General features: G+C 54.4%; 1 protein-coding gene across 1 annotated transcript in view; it reads right to left on the reverse strand.

Annotated features, from left to right (window-relative positions):
* MYH14 (myosin heavy chain 14) overlaps window positions 1-25,030 on the reverse strand; it is a 91,336-nt gene that overhangs the window by 47,528 nt on the left and 18,778 nt on the right. Inside the window, 11 exon segments of the mRNA XM_045046318.1 lie at window positions 2,436-2,563; window positions 2,566-2,622; window positions 4,696-4,794; window positions 6,602-6,716; window positions 9,210-9,382; window positions 9,657-9,834; window positions 11,049-11,201; window positions 12,430-12,548; window positions 13,738-13,833; window positions 23,643-23,783; window positions 24,434-24,532. Coding sequence (XP_044902253.1) covers window positions 2,436-2,563; window positions 2,566-2,622; window positions 4,696-4,794; window positions 6,602-6,716; window positions 9,210-9,382; window positions 9,657-9,834; window positions 11,049-11,201; window positions 12,430-12,548; window positions 13,738-13,833; window positions 23,643-23,783; window positions 24,434-24,532 — 1,358 coding nt within the window.

A 25,030-nucleotide genomic window follows, 5' to 3' on the forward strand; every position in this document is an offset into this window, starting at 1 on the left:
AAGGGACCGAGAAAACACGTAAATATACAGTATTTTGTAGGAACCCAATTTCTCACTGTCTCACACACACACACACACACACAGGTACAAATTTGCATGAGGAAAAAGAGACCCTGAACTCTGTGATGTTGAACTAGAACATGACATACTGGTGTGAACTCAGAGTTCCATATGTAAGGATACTTATATAAGTAAATATAGATGTAAATGTTTATATCCAGGGGTGCCTGGTGGGCTCAGTTGGCAGAACGTGCAACTGTTGATCTCAGCGTCATGAGTTCGAGCCCCATGTTGGGGGCAGAGTTTACTTAAAAAATGTGCGTGTATCAGGGCGCCTGGGTGACTCAGTCGGTTGTGTCTGACTTGCGTGCTGACAGCTCAGAGCCTGGAGCCTGCCTTGGATTCTGTGTCTCCCTTCTCCACCTCTCTCTCAAGAATAAACATGAAGGGGGGCGCCTGGGTGGCACAGTCAGTTAAGCGTCCGACTTCAGCCAGGTCACGATCTCGCGGTCCGTGAGTTCGAGCTCTGCATCAGGCTCTGGGCTGATGGCTCAGAGCCTGGAGCCTGTTTCCGATTCTGTGTCTCCCTCTCTCTCTGCCCCTTCCCCATTCATGCTCTGTCTCTCTCTGTCCCAAAAATAAATAAACATTGAAAAAAAAATTAAAAAAAAAAAAAAGAATAAACATGAAGGGGCACGTGGGTGGCTCAGTCCGTTAAGTCCGTCCGACTTCAGCTCAGGTCCTGATCTCTCAGTCCGTAGTTCGAGCCCTGCGTCGGGTTCTGTGCTGACGGCTCAGAGCCTGGAGCCTGCTTTGGATTCTGTGTCTCCCTCTCTCTCTGCCCCTCCCCTGCTCTCTCTGTCTCAGAAAATAAACACTTAAAAAAATTTTTATGTGTGTATATATATATGTGAGTACATGCGTTTACGTGTGTGTATGCATGTATATGCATTTGTGTGTATATACACAGCTATTTGCTGAGAGGTTCTGGAAGCACCTTGATACGGCTGAGTATACCTAGCACCCACATCTTTTTTGTTTTTTTTTTCATTTAACGTGTATTTATTTATTTTTGGTGGAGAGAGCACAAGTGGGGGGAAGGAGAGAGAGAGAGAGAGACTGAATCCGAAGTAGGCTCCAGTCTCTGAGATGTCACTGCAGAGCCTGACATGGGGCTCGAACTCACAAACGGAGAGATCATGATCTGAGCTGAAGTCAGACAGTTAACCAGCTCAGTTAACCAGCTGAGCCACCCAGAAGCCCCACCTAGCACCCACATCGTAGACTCTAAGCACCATTCGCTAAAAAGAACCAGGTCCCCTCGGAGAAATGGGTGACTCTATGTACTATGTATTTCACCAAATATAAGCCACCTTCAATCGCCAAACACGCTATACCACCAAGAAAGAAAAACTCCTATCAATTAACCTCTGCCAGGCTACTGATTGGAAACCACGTGCGCAATTTCAGAGATGCTAAAGTGTGAGAAATAAATGTGTCTTAGATTCGATAAAATAACAGTATTTGCAGACAGGAGATACACACACACACACACACACACACACACACACACACACAGTAACTACAGTTCCTAGTTTCTGAGGACGGAACCTCATTTGTGTTCTTTTTTTTTTTTTTTTAAGTTTACTTATTTATTTTGATAGAGAGAGAGAGAGTGAGAGCAGGACAGGGGTAGAGAGAGAGGGAGAGAGAGAATCCTAAGCAGCCTCTGCCCTGTCAGTGTAGAGCCGGATGCGGGGCCTGAACTCATGAACCACGAGATCCTGACCTGAGCCGGAGCTGGATGCTTAACCAACTGAGCCCCCCAGGCACCCCTCATTTTGTGTTCTCGTTTTCCACTCATGTTGACCCTTCCCTGCAGGGCCCCTTCCCTGATTTTCCTAACAAGAAAACCTTTGGGTGGCCTACGAAGCCAGGCATGGTCTCCCCACACCTCCGTGATCCCCCAGCCCCAACAGCCTGCTTTCCATCCCTTGTACCTTTCATGCCTCAACCTCCCACCGGGCTTTTGCACAAGCTCATCCCATCTCAGTCACCACCTCCTCCAGGGAGGCTTCCCTGACTTCACCTTAGGTGATACTTCCCCTACAAATTCAACTGGCCATTTATCGTGAGTGGTCAGTCGAGTGTCTGGGCTCCCCATTAGATTGTGAGAATAGGGGTTGGCTGCGCTTTTCTCTCTCCAGTATCCCCAATACCCTGCACTTAGTAGGTGCTCAATAAAATTTAAGTCCCACTGAAGAATGAATTTTCCTAACAGAGCACTGAGCCTGGGAGGGAAAGGAATTTGCTCAAGGTCACACAGCCAGTCGGAGGCGAGCCTGGGACCAGACGTGGCTTCAACCGGGTTCAGTGGCCTCGCCTTTACCCAATGCCAGCGCTGCCCCCGCCCCGTCCCCAGGCCGGTCACTCACCCTCTTCTCATGGTTGGGGATGATACAGCGGACGAAGCTGGGGTTGGTGTTGCTGAGTGTGGCCATGAGGCGGCTCAGGGACTCCTTGTAGAGCTGTCCCACTGTTCGGAACATGCCCCGGCGGGGCGGCCGCCGGGTGGGCCATCCCCAAGGCTGCTCACCTGCTCCAGCCCCACGATGCCCTCCACTACGGGGAGAGGAAACAGATGTAGAGAAAGAAGCGGGTCAGGGGTCAGTTTTAGGTGCACTGTTTTAAGTCAAAGTTCAAGGGTCTTGTCATTTATGGGACCTGGCACTTTACATATGAAACACCGGTAAGGTAGGTATTTGCAGCCCCATTGGACTGATGTGTAAACTCAGAAAGGTGGAAGTCTGTGCCTAAGGTCACACAGCTGAGAAAGCGCAGATCTAGGATTCGAACCCAGGCGGCGAGAGGCCACTGGAAACCTGGCCTCTGACCGCTCTTCTTCTCGAGAACGATCTCCACTGTTCCTTATCAAAAAGTGGTCATGACAATGGCATATGCTTACTTGGCACGTCCTCTCTGCCAGGCCCACTCGAAGCGCTTTATATACGCCTTCTCGTTTATAAGCCCGTATGAATCGTTCCCATTTTACAGGCGAGGAAACCGAGGCACAGAGAGGGAAACAGCGCACTCAGCATGGCCGCAGTTTTAGGAACTTAACACGATGTCCCACTGAGGACGTAATAAAGCCCGGCTTTTCTGTGCGATATTTAAAAGCACACTCGGGGCGCCTGGGTGGCGCAGTCGGTTAAGCGTCCGACTTCAGCCAGGTCACGATCTCGCGGTCCGTGAGTTTGAGCCCCGCGTCAGGCTCTGGGCTGATGGCTCAGAGCCTGGAGCCTGTTTCCGATTCTGTGTCTCCCTCTCTCTCTGCCCCTCCCCCGTTCATGCTCTGTCTCTCTCTGTCCCAAAAATAAATAAAAAACGTTGAAAAAAAAATTTTAAAAGCACACAGACTGCCTCCGCATGAACCATTTTTCCAAAAAGGCCTGATTTCATGGTGACTCTTCTCTCTTTTGTCATTTGGTGGCGTCACGTCAGCTAGTGAGAAATCCCTACTCCTTCATCTCGAATTCTGTGGGGTTTTTTAATGTTTATTTTTATTTTTATTTTTGAGAGAGAGAGAGAGAGAGAGTGAGTGGGGCATGGACAGAGAGAGAGGGAGACCCAGAATCCGAAGCAGGCGCCAGGTCCGAGCTGTCAGCACAGAGCCCAACGCGGGGCCTGAACCCAGGGACCGCGAGATCATGGCCTGAGCCAAAGTCGGATGCTTAGCCGACTGAGTCACCCATGTGCCCCTCGAATTCTGTTTGAAGTCACGCCCCCTTTCTCAGGGACCTGCGGCGGGGGCAGACTCTGATGTCCTGCAGTCCTCAGTAATGAGGGTCATCAGGGGTCAACCAGATAATCTTTGCTTAGGGCAGGGCTTGGTGCACAAGTGGGGGCTCACCTCTGGCCTTTTCCTCCCCAGGTTCAACGTTCCCTCTCACCGCCATGCTCCCAACTGTTATCAAAATGGTAATTAAGTTCTTACAGCACAGATAAGAGCAGAGGCCCTGGGATGTCTTGGGTTCAAATCCCAGCTCTGTCCTTTACTGTCTGTGTGACCTCAGGCAGGTGTCTTAACCTCTCTGTGCTTTCTCATCTGTATGATGGGAATAATAGCACTAACACCTGCCTCGTTGGGTTGTTCGGAGGATCCTTTTTTTTTTTTTAAGTTTATTTATTAACTTTCAGAGAGACAGACAGTGTGAGTGGGGGAGGAGGGACAGGGAGAGAGAGAGAGAGAGAGAGAGAGAGAGAGAATCCCAAGTAGGGTCCACACTGTCAGCACGGAGCCCGGCATGGAGCTTGAATTCACGAAACCGTGAGACCATGACCTGAGCCGAAATCAAGAGTAGGATGCTTAACCTACTGAGCCACCCAGGCGCCCCTGTTCAGAGGGTTCTAGGCGTTAGTAACTGTAAACAGGCTCTGCACAGCACACGGCACATAGTACATGCTCAGTAAATGCCAGCTGGTGTTACCAGGCTTGTACTTTTACATGCGGTTTAATTAGAAGGCGTCGTGTGGCTACAAAGAGTCTGGAAACTGCTGAGGGAGGCGACAAGGAAGGAGAGCGAGAGTCCCCCGCACGGAGGAGAGGGGACAGATGTTCAAAGTCAGGTACCCGGTCCAACAGGCCCACCCTCTTCATCCGGCAAATCTCACCCGTCGGTGCACAGCAACACCCACCCCCTGACGGAGAAATGGCAGAGCCGCGCCTCCCTGAAGATCCTGGGGGTGACGGTGGGAAGGAGCCAAGGAAAGGGAATTGCTGGAAGCCCCCGTGTTCTGGGGGGTGAGGACAGATGGCGGGGGGAGGCAGAGTGATGAGGGGTGGGAGATGCAATGGGGACAGCAAGAGAAGGGAGGAGGGAGAGAAGGTGGCAAGAGAAAAAGAGAGCATTAGTCAACAGCACAGGGCAAAGCGGGAGGAAAAACTTGAATGTTGGCCATGAACTTTTAAAGCTAGGGCAACTGTCCTGTTCACGTTTGTGTCTACCCATTGAGGGCATCAAGAGGACCGGAAGGATGACCGTCCTTTGTGGGAATTCAATGCCAAGGAGATAAAAAATCTCTTTCCCTAGAGGTTAAATCTGTATCTGCTTTATTAGGTATCCCTTTTTGCCCTGGCTGCCAGGAAGCTCAAGGACTAACTCAATGCTCCTTCCTAGCTTGTTGCATTGGTCTCTCTGAGGGGAGCTTTCCCCCTGGGGCTCCCAGGATGCTGGGCACCCAACTCTGGGCTCAGGACAGCCGTAGTAGAGATTGATGCACGAGGGCCCCAGTTCCCTGTCCCTCCTGTGACTTGCAGCTCCTTGAATCTGGGCTGCTCTGACCTGCTTTGTTCAGGAGAGTTGTGGAGGAAGGAACACTGTACCGGGTTGGAGACAAGGACACAGCTTCCGCTTCTCTCTTGGAATCCCTGGAGAGCCAGGCTCATATGAGATGGGGCATGTGAGGGATCACGGTGGGGGTGGGTGTGGGGCATGATGTGTCCATAAAGGGGACACAGATATTAAAGAAGTGTGTGTGTGGTGGGGATTTTCTGAGGAGATGATTCTCATAGCAGAATCTGGTTCTGTTAGTGAACATCAAGCACTACTTTTCAATCCCTCTTGTACAAACCACAGGAGACACAAACCTCAAATTCCTCTGTCTAAAATCACCTCATAACATCAAGGCACCTCACACTCTTCTAGTTCTGTGAGTCCATTTGGGAACCATTCATCTTGCTTATTTTCTTCTCTTGTCTAATTGCGTGGGCTAGCAATTACAACTTTGCTTTTCATTTCAGTAAAAGGCGTCAGCAAACGGACAGACCCTGGACATCTTGAATCGGGGGGAAAAAACCAGGATGCTGGTTTTGTCGGTTGTGAAAATCATGTCTCCTCTAAGGAGGGGAAGTGGCAAACAAGGCTTGGAAAGGTATGGGGTCTCATACTTTTTCTGCCCGTGCCTCCCAGAACGGTCATTCCAAAAAGACTGATGACCAAATCTACAGGGGCCTTGTTAGAGCAGGAAAGCTTTGCAAAATCTACATCTCAGTCCATTGTTCTTCCCTGGGGCCCTGAAGGGAACTTTGTGACAGTGCAGAAAACAAAGCCTAAAAGGTGACTAATCTGTAAAACACCACCCTGCTGAGTTTCCTTGTTGTGATGAATTAATTTTCAGTCAAATCTGATTTTTTTTTTCCTTAGGGATCACGGGCCATCTACAGTGAATGACTTTCTCTCTTCCTTTACAATATTCATACAGTTATTTCTTTTTCCAGTCTGATTGCATAGGCTAGTATTGCCAAAACCGTGTTTCAGAGCAGTGCCGACCACGGGCATCCTCGTCTGTTTCTGGTTAAGGAGGAGTGTTTTATCACTGAGCATGAGGCTGGCTTGTAGCAGTCAGCCAATCATTCAATCAACGAGTCACCGATTGGAAATGCTACTGTCAGACCGTCTGGCCTGCCTGCCTCACTTCTGCGTCTGAGCAGACAAGTCACGTTCAGAACTTAGCCTCTAGAACAAAGGTGTGCACCCTGTGGGCTGGGAAGAGGGATGCACCGAGCTCCAGGGACAGGGCCTGGGGAAATGACGGTCCTCACCATCTTTCCAGATCTCTGCCGTTAGCCGGTCTGTGCTCTGGTGAAGCAGGGCTGCGACGTTGTCGTTCAGAGGGTCCATGTTTTTCATCAGCCACTCATTGGCCTTGTAGTCGACCTGGACAAAGTCAGGCAGAGGAAGGTGGTGAGCCCGCAGGTTCACCAGCTCTCCCAGTTTCCCAAGGAACCTCCCAGAAACCCTGGAGACCTCCAGCTCCAGGGCTCTCCACAGATGAGAGAGCGTCAGTGCCACCTAGTGTCTGTGCCCAGAACTGCACCCTCCACCTGCACGGCCCCTCTCCCTTCACTTGCCTCATCTGTTCTCCGTCCCACCTCCAGGACCTCGCCCGCCATCACTTCTTCCTTATCCATTCTATTCCAGCCACCCTGGCCTCCTCACGGCTCCTCAAACGTGCAAGTCCATTTCTACCTCGGCGTTTACCCCTGCCATTCCTGCTCACCGGGGATTGTTACATGGCGGGCGCCTTCTGAGTATTCAGGGCTTTGCTTTGAGGCTCTCAGAGTCCGAGTCTTGACCCACACAACTCCCCACACGTGTGCGCCCCCCAAAGACAGTGGCTCCCCTGAGGCCAGGATTCAGGTCTGACTCACAGCACAGGGCTGGGCACACCGGAGGTCTCAGGCAACGTTTGGGAAAGGAAGTGAGTGCTAGACACAGAACACATCCCAGCCTCCGTATGCTGTTCCTTCCCCCCAAGACAGCCCTTCCCAGCCTTCACCTATCCTTTGATGGCTGTTACTCCTCATTTATTTTTTAATGTTTTGCCCTTTTTTAGAGACAAAAAGAGCACGAGTGGGAGAGGGGCAGAAGGAGAGAGAGAGAGAGACAGAGACAGAGAGGTAGAGAGAGAATCTTAATGCTTATTCATTTTTGAGAGAAAGACAGACAGAGCGTGAGTGGGGGAGAGGCAGAGAGAGAGGGAGACAGAGAATCCGAAGCAGGCTCCAGGCTCTGAGCTGTCAGCACAGAGCCCAACGCGGGGCTCGAACCCACGAACCGTGAGATCATGAACTGAGCCAAAGTCTGATGCTTAACCGACTGAGCCACCCAGGCTCCCCTTAAATTTTTTGCTTTTATTTTAGAGACAAAAGAACACAAGCAGGAGAGGGATAGAAGGAGAGGGAGAGAGGGGGAAAGAGAGAGAGAGAGAAGAGGGAGACAGAGAGAGAGAGAGAGAGAGAGAGAGAGAGAGAGAGAGAGAGAGAATCTTAAGCAGGCTCCACACTCAGCATGGAGCCAGACATGGGCCTTGATCTCACGATCCTGGGATCACAACCAGAGCCAAAATCAAGAGTCAGACGCTCAACTGACTGAGCCACCCAGGCACCCCCCGTTTCTCATCATTTCGGCCAGGGATGGGCAAACTACGGCCCGCAGGCCAAATCCAGGCTGCCGCGTTTTTGTAAATAAGGTTTTGTTGGAATACAGCCTTCATTTATGCATCCATTTACGCATTACCCGCTGTGTCTTTCACACTACAATGGCAGAACTGAGCGGCTGTGGCCGAGACTGGCCCACAAAGCCAAGACTACTTACAGAAAATGTTTGTGGACCCTTGATTTCAATTTCCAATCACGCCTGCCTCTCTTCCGTGAAATCCCCCTGGCGTTCCTCGGCTGGGCTTTCACACCGCCCTACGCGGCCCCCACTAAACACCCCCTCCCTCCGCCTTACCCCCTAACGGTCTGTACTTGTCTCTCGCCCAGAGCAGGAGCTGTGTGAGGACAGAGACCCTGTCCACCCTGGGGCCCCAGCTTTGCTCGGCACAGGGCTGAGCACAGAAGGCACACCTTTGCCGAATGAGAGGATAAAATGCTGTCCATCTCCTCTCAGTGAACTCGGACCCACCCCTCCAAACCTATCGTAAATAGCCCCTCCTTGAGGAAGCTTTTCTTTTTTCTTATGTTTGTTTTTGAGAGAGAGACAGAGACAGAGACAGAGTGCAAGGGGGGGGGGGGCAGACAGAGAGGGAGACACAGAATCCGAAGCAGGCTCCAGGCTCTGAGCTGTCAGCACAGAGCCCGACGCGGGACTCGAACTCACAGACCGCGAGATCATGACCTGAGCGGAAGTCGGACGCTTAACCAACGGAGCCACCCAGGTGCCCTGAGGAAGCTATTGCTGCCTACATCAGAGTCCTCAGTCCTCCTGGGGTTTTCCTGGCCCCTGTCAGGACATCAGGCAGTTCCTGCTCCCCCCCTGCCCTCTCTCCCCCCTGCCCTCTCTCCCCGCTGCCCTCTCTCCCCCCTGCCCCCTCTCCCCGCTGCCCTCTCTCCCTCCTGCCCTCTCTCCCCCCTGCCCTCTCTCCCCGCTGCCCTCTCCCCCCTGCCCTCTCTCCCCCCTGGCCTCCCCCCGCCCCCCGCGTTCTCCCCCCTGCCCTCTCCCCCCTGCCCTCTCTCCCCCCTGCCCTCCCCCCTCCCCCCGCGTTCTCACCCCTGCCCTCTCCCCCCCCTGCCCTCTCTCCCCCCCTGCCCTCTCCCCCCTGCCCTCCCCCCTCCCCCCACGTTCTCCCCCCTGCCCTCTCCCGGGTCTGCAGCCTGGTGGTCCCCACTCCCGCCCACGAGCCTCACGGCTCGCCCCGCCTCCAACCTTGCCCGCATAGTGCAGGACACTGAAGTCGGCCTGGTCCCGCAGGTTCCTCGGCCGCTGGAACTTGGGGTGGCCTCCTTGCTCCTGCGCCACCTTCTCGACGAAGGACTTGTCCGTGGCCTTCGGGAACCAGCACTCTTCGTCCAGCAGGGCCAGGAGTCCAGGGGGTTAGCCTAGCCGTCCACAGGAGGGGAAGAGGACGTCAGATCCCCTAGTGCTGGACACTTAGGCTGCTGCTAACTCGTAGCTCTCGTGAGGGGCACGGGGACGGAAGCCAAACGCGAGAACGGCTGTCGATCGGAGCCTGGGCGGAAACGGGGCCCGCGGCGGCCGCGCGAGTCCTTAACTGAGGGAGAGGCCTGAGGCCCAGTGGGGCAGGAGCCGGAGGGGGGCGGGCGGGGGGGGTGTCTCCCGGCGGTGGACGCGGCGGCGGGCGGGCCCTGAGGCTCACCGGCCGCTCGATGAGGTCGATGCAGGGCTGCAGGTCGAGGCCGAAGTCCAGGAAGGTCCAGGGGATGCCCTCGCGCTGGTACTCCTCCTGCTCCAGCACGAACATCGTGTGGTTGAAGAGCTGCTGCAGCTTCTCGTTGGTGTAGTTGATGCACAGCTGCTCGAAGGAGTTCAGCTGCGGGGATAAGGGACCAGTGAGAGAGGGGACAGGGCTGGGGGGCAGGGCTGGGGGACAGGGCTGGGGAACAGGGAAGGGGGGACAGGGATGGGGACAGGGATGGGAGGACAGAGATGGGGGACAGGGATGGGGGGACAGGGATGGGAGACAGAGATGGGGGACAGGGATGGGGGGACAGGGATGGGAGACAGAGATGGGGGACAGGGATGGGGGGACAGGGATGGGAGACAGAGATGGGGGACAGGGATGGGGGACAGGGATGGGGGGACAGGGATGGGGGGACAGGAATGGGAGACAGAGATGGGGGACAGGGATGGGGGGACAGGGATGGGAGACAGAGATGGGGGACAGGGATGGGGGACAGGGATGGGGGGACAGGGATGGGGACAGGGATGGGAGGACAGAGATGGGGGACAGAGACGGGGGTACAAAGACAAGGAGGACAAGGATGGGGGGACAGGGATGGGGGACAGGGCTGGGGGACAGGGCTGGGGAACAGGGAAGGGGGGGACAGGGATGGGGACAGGGATGGGAGACAGAGATGGGGGACAGGGATGGGGGACAGGGACGGGGGGACAGGGATGGGGGTACAAAGACAAGGAGGACAAGGATGGGGGGACAGGGATGGGGGGACAGGGATGGGAACAGGGATGGGGGACAGGGATGGGGGGACAGGGATGGGGGACAGGGATGGGAGACAGAGATGGGGGACAGGGATGGGGGACAGGGACGGGGGGACAGGGATGGGGGGACAGGAATGGGAGACAGAGATGGGGGACAGGGATGGGGGGACAGAGACGGGGGACAGGGATGAGGGGACAGAGATGGGGGTACAAAGACAAGGAGGACAGAGTTGGGGGGGAGGACAGAGATGGGGGGAGACAGAGACAGGGGGTGGGACAGAGATGGGGAGACAGAAATGGGGATACTGACAGAGGGGACAGAGACTGGGAGACAGAGATGAGGAGGGGGACAGAGATGGGTAAGGGAACAGAGATAGGGGGACAGAGACACGGGGAGGACAAAGACGGGGGGGCACAGAGAAAAGAGAAAGGGAGGAGACAGAGACAGGGAGGAGGAAAGAGACAGGGGGGGGATGGTCCAGGATTGGTGGAAAGACACCCAGAGAGAGGGGGACAGGGACACAAAGAGAGGGGGACAGGGCCGGAGTGACGGAGCCCTCCGGCCCCAGCCTGGCCCCAGGTGCAGACCTGGAAGATCTCGAAGCCGGCGATGTCCAGGATGCCGAGGAAGGAGGCGCCCTGGCGGGGACTGCGGTCCAGGGCACGGTTGAGGCGCAAGACCAGCCAGCGGAAGAGGCGCTCGTAGGTGGCCTTGGCCAGGGCCTCCAGCGCGAAGTCGGCCTGTGGGGCGGGGCGCATGTGAGGGCCTGGTCCCCCTTCCACGGCCCCAGCACAAGCCCAGGGCCAGCAAAGAGACATTGACGTGGACGGGCCCCCTCGCGGCTCATCGAGAACGATGACGTTAATCGATGACACCGACCGGTACGGACCCCCACGCTGCGCCAGGCACTGTGAACTGCTTGGGGGTGCGTGAGGTCATCAACCCGCCCCCCCAACCCCTGAACCAATTTCGACAGCATCGTGAGAGTTCAGAAGGTAGACTCTGGAGGCCGACAACCCGGGTTTGAATCCTGGCTCTGCCCCTTAGAAGCTGTGTGGCCTCAAGCATGTGAATAAACCTCTCTGTGCCTCAGTTTCTTCATCTGTAAAATGGTACTAACGACAGGACCTCAGCTGAGATGGAACCTGGGTCGGTGGGAGCTCCGATCTCTGGCCCTCATGTCCCTCTCTATGTCTTCACAATTGTACTTCATTCGAGTTCCCAGCCTGGGGACAGGCAGAGGCCTCTGCCCAAAAGCTGGATTCTGGAAACTTCTAACATGGGCTCGCTTTGCCCCACTTCCCATCCCCCCACCCCCATCGCTCGCCTGAACTCTGACAGCAACCTCCTCATGTCTCCCTGCTCCCACCCATTCCCCCTGGGTCCAATTCTCCATGCAGTAGACAAGGGGGTCTTCATAAAAGACGAACCGAATCAAGTCACTCCCTGGCTTAAACCCTCACTGGCCCGCTGCACACTGAATAAAACTCACCTCCTTACTGTGGCCCCTAACACCCTGTGTGATCCGTCCCCTTCCAACCCCTCCGACTGCAGCTTCTGCCTCCCTGGCCCTGGCTATCTACCCTCACTGACCTCCTTCATGTTCTCAATTCGCCAAGCCTGTTCCAGCCCCAGGGTCTTTACACATGCGGTTCCTTCTGCCTTGAGCCATCTCGGTCTCAACGCAAACATCATCTCTTCATAGAGGACTTCCCTGACCCCCCGAACCCCCTCCTTCATAGGAGGCCCCACCGTTTATGCATTTTTTTTTTTAATGATCTGTTTCCTCCTTCAGCCTGAGCTCCACAAAGGCATGGTCTGTTTCCATTACTACTTTTATTCCCAGCACCAGAAGCAGAGATGGTAACAGAGCGAACACTCAGCAAAAGTTTGAGGGCAAGAAAAACCCGGCATAAGCGGCTGAAAGCTCCAGGACCCTGGCGCCCCGCCCCCCGGCGCCCCGCCCACCTGTTCCTTGGTCTGCGCTTTCTGCACATAGTCTCGGCCGACTTTGATGCGGGGGGTGAGCAGGGCGCGGGAGAAATCCGTCACCCCTAGTCCCAGGAGGCGGCACAGCTTCTGTGCGGCTGAGGGCGGGAGGGACAGGGGGTCTGATCAGCCTTAGGAAGCGGCAGCGGCCGCTGAGCACAGACAAGGGGCCCGGCCTCTCCCACCAGAGGTATCACACGTCCTAAAAGTGTGTATGTTCCTCTGGCCCAACGATTCTCTCTCTGGGACCCCGACATGGGAGATAAATAATCCCGGACGTGGAGCGCCTGGGTAGCTCAGTCGGTTAAGCAGCCGAAGCTTGATTTTGGTTCAGGTCATGATCTCTCAGTTCCTGAGTTCAAGCCCCGCATTGGGCTCTGTGCTGACAGCTCAGAGCCTGGAGCCTGCTTTGGATTGGGTCTCCTCTCTCTCTCTTTCTCTCTCTGCCCCTCCCCTGCTCTCTCTCTCTCTCTCTCTCAAAAATAAACATTAAAAAAATATTTTAAATAAATAAAAACAAAAAAAAAAGAACAAAGCCCAGAGAGGAATGCCCAAAAATGTTGCAGTGAATTACCGCTCAGGAGTATGACAGTGGGTAATTCCCCTGCTTTTATACCTTTCTGTATTGCCTGATCCCCCCCCCCCCATCCAGCTTGTATTATTTCATGATAATAAAGAAGCAGAACTATTTCCATTTTGATTAAAAAAAAGGAATATCGGGGCGCCTGGTGGCGCATTCGGTTAAGCGTCCGACTTCAGCCAGGTCACGATCTCGCGGTCGGGGAGTTCGAGCCCCGCATCAGGCTCTGGGCTGATGGCTCAGAGCCTGGAGCCTGTTTCCGATTCTGTGTCTCCCTCTCTCTCTGCCCCTCCCCCGTTCATGCTCTGTCTCTCTCTGTCCCCAAAAAAATAAATAAACGTTGAAAAAAAATTAAAAACAAAAAGGAATATCAGTTATAATTCTGCTTCTGAAAAGCAAAAACTAAAGTATATATGCAAGCACAGAGGCCAAGAGGAGATAAGCCCAATGCTAAGGGCAGTTTTGTCAGAGGGGCCAGGATGAAGGGGGGGGGGGCGGGATCTCGGGCACACTGGTGTTATTCAAAGCTTTGGCAGAGGTCACACCTTTTACAATGAGGAACAGAGTGGACGATGATATCTTGGTAAAGGATCAGCACAGCTTGGAGGCATGCCCTGCTGGGGAGCAGGGAGTGGGGGGGGCTGCTCTGTCCGGGGGAACAGAGGGACACAAGGACCTCGCGTGGGCAGCGGGTCAGGTGGGGTTACCTGTGTTGTCAGGCATGGAGGCTTGATCATTGTTCCGTTCTCTCTTCAGGACGATGTTGCCAAACTGGAGAACAGCCGAGACCATCCGCAGCATGGCTAAGGGGCAGAGAGGGCATTCGTGTGTGTGCACTCTGATGCGTGCTCTTAACTAGCCCCTTAGAAATCCAGTTTTAATGGGGCGCCTGGGTGGCTCAGTCCATTAAGCGTCTGACTCTTGATTTCGGCTCAGGTCATGATCTCGTGGTTCACGAGATCATGTCCCGAGACGGGCTCTGCGCTGAGAGCAAGGAGCCTGCTTGGGATTCTCTCTCTCCCTCTCTCTCTGCCCTTCCCCTGCTCGCACGCATGTGCATTCCCTCTCACTCTTAAAATAAATAAACATTTAAAAAAAAAAAAGGAAATCCAGCTTTAAAACCCTATGTCAAAATTACACCACTATTCCTCAGCTTAAAATCTGTTGGTGACACTGGGCAGCTCTTAAAACATATGAGCGATAAATGAATTCTTTTTTTTTTTAATTTTTTTTAACGTTTATTTATTTTTTGAGACAGAGAGAGACAGAGCATGAATGGGGAAGGGGCAGAGAGAGAGGGAGACACAGAATGAGGAGCAGGCTCTAGGCTCTGAGCCATCAGCCCAGAGCCCGACGCGGGGTTCGAACTCACGGACCGTGAGATCGTGACCTGAGCCGAAGTCGGACGCTTAACCGACTGAGCCACCCAGGCGCCCCTCTTTTTTTCTTTTAATGTTTGTTCATTTTTGAGAGAGCACGAGTGGGGTAGGAGCAGAGAGAGAGGGAGACACAGAATCTGAGGCAGGCTCCAGGCTCCAAGCTGTCAGCACAGAGCCGGATGCCGAGCACGAACTCACAGACCGCGAGATCATGAGCTGAGCCAAAGTCTGATGCTTAACCAACTGAGCCACTCAGGAGCCTTACATCACCTCATTTTATGCGTGTTTCTGTCCCAAAGATACCTTACCTATATAATGTTGCTTCGTTCACATCAAGCTCACGGCCAACACCTCTCTAATGGGAGCCGGAAGAAGGCTCATCTAATGTATGTGTTTTCTCTGTGAGAAACACTACAGCCCTCTTGCACGTGGGGATGCCAGCCCGCATTAAGCCCGATGCGTGGGGGGCACTTTAGACAGTGAAACCATCAACCAGCAAAGCGCAAAACCGTGAAACACGTGGCACTCAGTAGCCGGCGAAAAGGACACCGGTTTACGGTGGAGCCGAGACGAGGCGGCAGAGCACTGCGTCGCGGAACCCCAGCCCCGTGTGTGCGTGGGCAACTCCAACTTTCCACCCCTGTGTGAAAGACGCAACGTTCCCAGAAGCACCAGGAGTACTGGTTCGGGTGGGGGGGGTGTGGTTAAATTTAGCGAGTAGGCGAAGTCGCAAATGCAGAACCTGCAAAAGAGGATGCACTGTCGTCCCCCCCCCCCCCCCCGCCCTTGTCAGCACAGAGCTGCCAGAAATTTCGCTCGTGGTGAGTGCTGCCCCCTAGAGTACATGGCAGGAACTCCCAAGGGGTGGCGGGCATAAAGACCGAGGCCACAGGGCCACTTGCGGGGTGCGTCTGGATACCACGGGGCCCGGGCGGGTGGGGACCCGGGTGAAGACGCCCTTCTGTGGCACAAAGCACTGCCCACACACCGCGTGACTCCTAAGCGTCCCCGTGGACATTTTTGCCCATGACAGAATGGTTTGTAATGATCTGAGCAACCCGACCTGGTTTATGCATAAACACAAACGTTTCGTGTTTGGTTTTGACACGCGGTAGATTTTCCAGGAACGGAGCCACGATGAAATCCCAGGAGACGCTGTGGTCGGGTTTTGTTCAGAATTTTATCAAGATTTGGGAGCCCTCTCATCTGCGGCAGCAAAGCTGCACGCAGCCCTTGAGTGGGACCGGAAAACCCACGAACACGGGACTGACTGGACCTGTACCCGCCGCTTTTATGGCGACGCTACAGATCCGCGCAAGCGCCCAGCTTCCCCATCAACCACGCCTTCCAGAACGGTTTTCGCGATTTCCGGGCTCAAATGGACGTCGATTTCTTTCCACCCCCTCCATGCCAGGTCCTGTCCCAAACACTCCCAAATGAACTCACTTAACCTTCTTAACTCCGCGAGGCAGGTCCTCCAATAACATTTTACCTGTGAGTAAAAAAAAACCCTTCACACATGGGGAAACCAAGGCACAGTCAGGCGACCAACTGGAGCTCACCAGCAGCGGAGGGGAGACGCAAACTTGGGACAGTCTGACACCAGGGTCCGCATCCCTAACGGCTGCGTTTCCTCTTTGCCGCCTTCTTCCGGCATAAAATTCGCATGGAAGCACGTACACGTGGCCCGCATACAGAAAAGCGCACAAATCATCCCCTTCCAGCTGGCCGAGCGTTTACAGAGGGGATGCGCCCGTGGAGCCGGCCTCTCAGAAGCCCCTTCCTGGCCACTCGCTGAACATGGGCAAACTTCACTGTCACGTGGTTAAGCGGAAGAAGACAGACACGAAAGCACACGCACCGTATGGGTCTGTTTGCACCCAAATGCAGGAACAAGTAAGCTGTTAGATGCCAGAATAATGATCACATGGCCGGGGGGGGGGGGGGGGGGGGGGCTCTGGTGACGGGGAGGGGCACGAGGGACCTTGCAGGTGCCAGTTATACACGCATTCGCTTGCAGAAAGCCCCCGGACTGGATGCTTAGGCTCCAGGCACATTTTTTTGGTGTCTCTGCTTCTAGGCTGATTACTTAGAAAAAGAGGGTGGTGGAGGGGGAAGGGAGGAGCACCCTGCTGGGATACTCCTGCCAAAAACCCGTAACCTGAATCTAATCGCAAGGAAACACGCCGAGTTGAGACAAAACAACTGGTCTGTAATCTTCAAAAGCCTCAAGGTCACCAACGATAAAGAAGGAATATTTCCAGACGGACGGAGAGTGAAATGTGCTAGACACGTGTGATCCTGGGGAAATGTGTGTGGATGGGCGTGCCTGTGCGTGTGCGTGCACCTGTGTGTGTGTAACCTAAAAAATTTTTGAGGGGTGCCTGGCTGGCTCAGTCGGTGGAGTGTGCGACTTTTTTTTTTTTTTAATGTTTATGTATTTCCTTTGAGAGAGAGAGAGAGAGAGAGTGGGGGAGAGGCAGAGAGAGGGGGAGAAAGAATCCCAAGCAGGCTCCATGCTGTCAGCACAGAGCTCAAAGAGGGGCTCAAACTCCCCAAACCGTGAGATCATGATCTGAGCCAAAATCAAGAGTCAGATGCTTAACCGACTGAGCCACCCAAGAGCCACATCCGAATTCCTGGCATCTGTGAATGTTACCTTGTAGAGCACAGTGGCCTTCACTGGTGTGATTAAATTAAAAATGTCAAAACGGGGACACGTCTGGGTGGCTCAGTCAGTTAAGTGTCCTGCTTTTGATTTCGGCTCAGGTCATGATCTCGCAGTTTGTGAGTTCAAGCCCTGCGTCGGGCTCTTTGCTGACATCGTGAAGCCTGCTTGGGATTCTCTCTCTCTCCCTCTCTGCCCCTCCCTTGTTCACTCGCGCTCTCTTTCTCAAAATAAGTAAATAAAATTTAAAAAAAAAAGTCAAGATAGGAGATTTATTCTGGATTACCCAGGTAGACTCTCACTGTAGATCCTTGTAAGAGGGAGGCGCCTGGGTGGCTCAGTTGGTTAAGCGTCCGACTCTTGATTTTGACTCAGGTCACAATATCATGAGTTCGTGGGTTCAAGCCCCACATTGGGCTTTGAGCTGGGAGGAGCCTGCTTGGGATTCTGTCTCCCTCTCTGCTCTGCCCATCCTCCCCTCAAAATAAATAAACTTAAAAAAAAAAAAAAAAAGAGGGAGGCAGAGGGAGAAGACCACATGAGCAAAGGTTAGAGTGATGTGTTTCGAACCCGGGAAAGACAAGAAAACGGATGTTCCTGGTGAGCCTTCAGAAGGAACCAGCCCTGCCCAGAGCTCGATTTTAGTCCCATGAGACTGGCTTTGGACTTCCGGCCTCAGGCATTGTAAGAGAATAAGGGTGTGTTGATTTAAGCCACTGTTTGTGGTCATTGGTGACTGGTCATGGGAAGCTAATACAGGGGGTCAGAGGTACCACGTTGTAAGGCACGTGCTGGAAGGCTGGTTAGTACAAGCATACCCTGCACGCTCGGGTTAGCCCCTGTCTTGAGACTATAGAGAGTCATCTCTAAGCCCATCAAGCAGAATATGTAGAACATGCTGTTCAGTGTTCCAGGTCAGTGGCTCAGGGGTGGCCAAGCCGGGGCGTCTCCTTTGTAACCGAGAGTGTCCAAATGGCAGGCTTTGATCTCCTCGGAACCCTGGCTGTTTAAGACAGAAGAGTCTACAGAGAGTTACTACTATAAAATTTGTTGTTGTTGTTAACATCTATTTACTTTTGAGAGGGGGGGGTGAGCGGGGGATGGGCAGAGAGAGGGAGACACAGAATCCGAAGCAGGCATCAGGCTCTGAACCATCAGCCCAGAGCCCGACGTGGGGCTCGAACTCACAGACTGTGAGATCATGACCTGAGCTGAAGTCGGACGCCCAGCTGACTGAGCCAACTAGGCACCTCCAGAGAGTTACTACTATAAAAGCTGTATGTTGGGCACCTGGGTGGTTCAGTCGGTTAAGCTTCAGGCTCTTGATTTTGGCTCAGGTTATGATTTCACGGTTGGCGAGTTCGAGCCCTGACTTCAGGCTCTGCCTGAAGAGTGTGGACTCTGCTTGGGATTCTCTCTCTCTCTCGCTCGCTCTCTCTCTCTCTCTCTCTCTCTCTCTCAAAATAAATGAATAAACATTTAAGAAAAGGATTCGGTGTCGGGAATTAAACACCTTGCAGCACAGGAATCTACGTGCACTAGAAACTGCTGAATTGTGCATTTCACAATGATGAATTTCACGGTTACATGAATTCTCTCTCAAAGAAAACCAAAGGCAGATGTTGACTACACTTGTGGTGAACACTGACTAATGAAAGAACTGTCAAATCCACACACTGTGTATCTGAAACTAATGTAACATCCATTAAGAATAAAAATAAGTTAAAAAAACAGGTTTTGGTATAGTTTGCAGGGCACAACAGGGTGTCCAACAAATACTGATTTTTCTCCGTCCCCACTGAGATCATAATCTCTATGGAAAGTACCTGTTCCTTCCTCATCTCTTGAGCGTGCACTCTGCATATAGTTAGTGCTCTATAAATGCTTTCATGAATGAACTTAAGCTTGCCTGTTTCCAGGGAGGAATTCCTTCCGTGGTCCACACTACTTCTGGGATTCAATCTAACCTCTTATCAGGGTTTTTGGCACCCTGTCCCTGACCCTCACAGCTCCTCTGGCCCCAGGGTCCCCTCACTTACTCCAAGCAGCCACCCAGCCCCCTTTCGGTTCCTCCAACACTCTTCCTTGCCGCCAGGGCTTTGCCTCAGACGTTCCCATCTATGCCTGGTTAACTCCTGCCAGGTCATCAGTGCTCAGCCGAGGGCCGTCTCCTCCAGAGGCTGCCCTGACCCTCCCCCGACCGTGATGGAACTCCCCCGACCGTGATGGTCCCTGCTCCATGCACCTTCTATTGGTCACCCTTCCCCCCTCCACGGGCTCAACTCTAATCCGTTTGTGTAAACGGACGCTTCTAGGTCTGAGCATTCCATGGGTCAGGGGCTCGTTCTGTCTTGGCCACTGTGAGTTTCGCCCAGTGCCTACAGACGACTGGCCCACAAACCCCTTCGCGGCTGGATGACTCACTCTATTAATGAATAAATGGCAAAAAGTTAACTAGTGGGGGATACATTACTGGATGTGGGAGTTTGCAGTGTGGCCTTGGACAAGCTGGGTGACCTCGTGGGCCTCAGTTTCCCAAGCTGGGCAGTGAGACGAGCTGGGTTCAGAGATCTCTGGTTCTGCCCGCCTGGAGTCCGGGGGCACTGGGAAGTCGGGGGACAGCCCAGAGCCCTGGCAGTTCTGGCAGTCTCCCCTGGGGACAGCGGCGCACCTCCCAGAAGATAAATAAACCAGGACATCTCCCTTATGGACCCACAATAGCATCATCACCTAAAAACTGAATGATCATTCATTCCTTAACATCAGCCTGGACCCAGCCCGGACTTAAGTCCCCCCCAGTGGCCTTTAAAATGGCCTCTGACAGTTGACTTAGGAACTTGCACCGGGGCCAAGCGCCCGGGTGAATCTGACACCCGAGAAGTTGGCAGTTAGCTCTTGCTGGTGACCTCGGACCAGCCGATGGCAAGGAAGCCCAGGCCAGCGGGGGCAGGGGCGTGGGGCCGGTGACGCCCAGTCCTGCTCACAGGAGCCAGGACCCAAGTGCCAGGTTCTCTGCTCAACCACTGGAAGTGTCATTCATGGTGCCTGCCTGGACTGGTCCCCAGTGCTCTCCGCCCCGGGCTTCCCACTGGCGACCACCTTCCCAGAGATGGTCCAGAAAGCTTCCCAGAGGTGCCCACCCACCTCCCTAAAACCAGATCGCAGGCTGCCCGTGGGGTCCGACCCAGGTCCCACCACCTCCTCATCCACTGGGATGAGTCCCAGGGAAGACACCCCACCTCCCTGGACCTCGGTCACCTCTTCTGTCAGAAGGAGTCTACGAAAAGGTGACTGGCTGACTCCACTCCTTGTCAATAAAACGCTAAAGAAAACAACGAGGAGACCCCATCCGACTGCCACACCAGCGAAAACCCGAAAGCTTACGACGGCGGTTGCTGGCACGCACCCAGGGACACAGCACTCTGGGGACACTGTGGGTGGAGATGGAAACTAGCGCCACCTTCTGGGCGGCGATGAAGTGGATTCTCCACAATTGAAAAAACACTCGGGGCGCCTGGGTGGCTCAGTCGGTTAAGCATCCGACTTCGGCTCAGGTCACGATCTCGCCGTCCGTGAGTTCGAGCCCCGCGTCAGGCTCTGTGCTGACAGCGTAGAACCTGGAGCCTGCTTCGGATTCTGTGTCTCCCCCTCTTTCTGCCCCTCCCCTGCTCATGCGCTGTCTCTGTCTCAAAAATAAATTTAAAAAAAAGCAAAAAGAAAAAACAGAGAGGAGGTGGGGGTGGGGAGTAGGGGGGGTTCGAGGGGAAACCCAAAAAACCACAAGTGGATGGTTGATTATCGGATGCGGTGCCCATAATAAAAAGATAAAAATGTCGGGGGGCGCCTGGGTGGCTCAGTCGGTTAAGCGTCTGACTTCGACTCAGGTCACGATCTCGCGGTCCGTGAGTTCGAGCCCCGCGTCGGGCTCTGGGCTGACAGCTCAGAGCCTGGAGCCTGCTTCCGATTCTGTGTCTCCCTCTCTCTCTGCCCCTCCCCTGTTCATGCTCTGTCTCTCTCTGTCTCAAAAATAAATAAACGTTAAAAAAAATTTTTTTTAAAGAATCCTAGTCCATTTAAACAACGAAACTTCATGCAGCCCCCCCCCCAACTCACAACTGAAGTCTACCTATACATACAAAACCAGAATTATTGCTAAAATATACTGTCTGCTGGGAAAAGTGGGGCACAAAGCACATTAGCAGAGGGGAGATGAACTGAGTCCTTAACCGCAATGCCACCACCCCCGGTGTGCCAGGTGCCTTTCACCTGTTTGTTGCTGTATCTGGGATGGTCCTGGGCAGAAGGTCAAGGAGATGCGGTCCCCCTGCGGCAGCAACTACAGAGGAACTTTTAAATGCAGCAGCGGGGCATTTAAACTGGCTGGGGGGCTCAGCCAGTTAAGCGCCTGGCTCTTCAACTCGGCTCAGGTCATGATCTCACGGTTCGTGGGATCGAGCCCCAGATTGGGCTCTGCGCACTGACCGCCAGGAGCCTGCTTGGGATTTTCTCTCTCCTTCTCCCTCTGCCCCCCCGCCCACTCTCTCGAAATAAATAAATATATAAACTTTAAAAAATGCAGTAGAGAAATATCTTAACATTTTTGTCCCTAGTACGGCTGAACATCAGCCCAGGGGCTAGGAAATGCCTCCTTTTATAGAAAAGTAACATGTGTCTTTTCGTAGATGTCTAAAATATTTCTAGAAGGGGATGCAGGAAGCTGAACAGTGGGAGGGAATCTAGGGCTCAGGGCACCTCAGGAGACGTGGGTTTCCTCGCCGCGACCTTTGGCACATTCAGATTATGTCACCACGTGCCTACGGCACTTCAAAAGTTTTTTGTTTTTCAGAATTGCAAAAATCGGGGGCACCTCGGTGGCACAGTCAGTTAAGCGTCTGACTCTTGATTCCAGCTCTGGGCATGATCTCACGGTTCGTGAGTTCGAGCCCCACGTCAGGCTCTGTACTGATAGTGTGGAGGCTGCTTGGGATTCTCTCTCTCTTCCTCTCTCTCCCTCTCTCCAAATAAATAAATACATTTTTTAAAAGTTAAAAAAAATAAAAATAAATAAAAGATAAAGGAAAAGAATTGCCCATACCCAAGACACAGCAGGGCGGCTGCTCCCAGGGTTACTTGAGGCAACCTGTGTCAGAGGCCAGGCCCCCCTGTGGCTTCCATCTGAATTCCTTTGCCAGCTGCCCGGGCGACTCTCAGGCAGGCGGAGGAAGTTACACAACCAAGGTTGGGAAATCCAGCAGGGAAGGCCTGAGACCCTGTGTCAATACGCCCCAGGAGGCCGGCCAGTTTGCAGCCTGGGTAGACAGGCAAGCTGGCGCTGCGTTTCCAGCCCTCCCAGCTGGCCCTGGAGCCAGTGCTGGAGGCCAGAGGAGAAAGGGACGCGGCCCCTCCACTCAACCCTAGACCTCAAAGTTCACACGAACAATGACAAGTCAGGCAGTCGCAGAAGGACTGAGGTCCACCTATATGCGCTTATGGGCTGAATCGTGCCTGTTCCCCTACAAAGAGATATGCTGACGTCCTAACCCCCAGGACCTCTCAGAATGTGACCTTATACGGGTACTGACTCAAGCGGATATAATTAAAGTCCAGATGAGATCGCAGTGGGGCAGGGTGGCCCCTGATCCAACACGACAGGTGTCTTTAAAAACGGGGGAATCTGAACACACAGATGTGCACACGGGCAGAAGCCACGTGATGATGAAGGCAGAGATCGGGTGATGCTCCTATGTGCCAAGGAACACCGAAGACTGCCAGGAAACCACCAGAATCTGGGAGGGAGGCAGTGAACAAACAGATCCTCCCAGGACCAGGCGGCCCTGCCATCATCTCCATCTCGGACTGCTGGCCTCCAGAAAGAACCAGGAGACCAGCGGCTTCCGCTGTTTAAGGTGCTCTGGTTGTGCTTTGTCACAACAGCCCTAGCAAACAAACACAGTACCTCGGGGTGCCTGGGTGGCTCAGTCGGTCGAGCGGTCGAGCGTCTGACTCTTGATTTCACCTCAGGTCATGATCTCACGGCTCATGAGATCAAGCCCCGCATTGGGCTCTGCGCTTGAGAGCACAGAGCCTGCTTGGGATTCTCTCTCTGCCCCTTCCCTGCTCATTCGCTCTCTCTCTCTCTCTCTCTCTCCCCAAACAAATAAATAAACATTAAAAAAAAGAAAAGAAAAGAAAAAGAAATTGGCCGCCCCAGCAACTCAGGCGGGTCTGTGGTTTTGCCGTAGCTTGCTTGTCCCCAGTTACGGTTCTCTGCTGTTCCCCAATCAATCCACTTTGTTAGCAACTGAGCCAACAGTTTTATTTGGGAGGTTAACACCCTGGGAACACCGGTCCTCACTCTCTCAGCTCCTCGGGCCTTTGCTCAGAGGCCACCGTCGCTGTGTCCCCTTCCCGATCCCCTCCTTAAAGCTACACCTCCTCCCTCCTCCAGCCTCCGCCCCCCCCGCCCCTGGTTCTTTTTCCCAACCCGGGACTGACTGTCCAGGTTCCCCGCCTGCCCATGCGGCGCCCCAGCCCCACCTGCAGCCGGGGTTTGGGGCTCACTCACAGGTGATTTCCTCCGGGGTGAATCCCAGGACCCTCAGCGACTCCAGAGTCTCGTGGAAGAGTTCCCGCTCCTGGCCGGGAGGGGACGACGACCCGTTGGTCAGGAAGCGGTAGTGGGAGCAAGGCTCCAGGAGGAGGTCAGCTGCAGGGTGTCATGAGTGGAGGCCTAAGGTCAGGGGCGAGCTGTGGAGTCAGACTCACCTCCCAATGGCCACCCCCGGGGCAAGCGTCGCTTCCCCACCGGGGACCTCAGTCTCCTCCTGTCCAACGAGTGAGGACCCTTCCCTCACGGTGGAGTGCACGCTTAGCACACATCAGACCCTTTCGTCTTCCCTCCTTCCGGAGAGACTGTCCAGTCCCGTAACTGCCCAGGGCAGGCAGGGGCTGCAGAAGCAATGAGGCCACGGGGGCCTGAGTTAGCAGAAGCCGTGGGACAGTGGGGTTGGCAGCAGAAGGCACGTGGGTCCTGGAGCCTGACAGAGGGGGGCCGGGAGGCAGCCAAGGCTACGGGCGAAGGAGCCAGCCTGAGAAGGAGCCTGGGGACAGTGGGGACCACTGTAAATGGGAGCGCCGGACTTTCTTCAGCCAGAGCGTGGGAGGAGCAAAGAGGAGACGGGGGAGCTCAGGCAGGAGGCGGCGTAGAGGGGCCCCGTATCCACCGCCCAGCAGGAGCCTGACCTCAAGCAGGTGCCTGGCAAATTCTAGCGCCTCCAGTTTCCTCCTCCGGGGGCCCAGGGAAGCCAGACGCCCACCCGGGGCTCCCTCCCACGCCCCGTGAGCCCCTGCACTGACCCTTGAGCTGCTCTCCCGCGCCTCCCAGCAGCTGGTAGAAGATGTGGAAGCTGCACTCGTCCTTGGCTTGGCGGATGGCCCTCGACTTCTCCAGCAGGTCTGGGCGGCCAGGAGTCAAGTGCCACGGGGAAAGGGTGGTGACGGGCGGGGAGGCGAGCCCACACGGTGCCCTCGACCCACGCCGCTCCCCACTGCTCTCCTGTGAAACCGTGGAGCTGTTCACAGCCCAGGCCAGCGTCCTTGCCACTAACTGGAAGAGTGGCCTCAGACCCGTCACTCAAACACCGCGCCTCAGTTTCCTCATCTGTGCAACAGGGGGGACGCAACACGCAGGAATGAGCCGCTGCGAGGGCAGGTGCGTTATCGTGCGTCAAACACCCAGAGCGGTGCCTGGCATGTAGTTAACCGCGACCAAGAACCTCTCTGTCCATTGTTTCCCTGCCAGCCTCAGTTTCCCCGTACAGATACGGGGGGCCATCGGCGCCTCCCTTCCAGGAAAGTCACATGGCACGTTCACACACTAAAAATTGGCAAGCCGCCCTAAAGTAAAATCAAACACCTGATAATGTGTTTGCCCCTCTGCGCCTCACGCTCATG

The sequence above is a fragment of the Felis catus genome, chromosome E2, assembly GCF_018350175.1.
Source record: "Felis catus isolate Fca126 chromosome E2, F.catus_Fca126_mat1.0, whole genome shotgun sequence".
Taxonomy (NCBI): Eukaryota; Metazoa; Chordata; class Mammalia; order Carnivora; family Felidae; genus Felis; species Felis catus.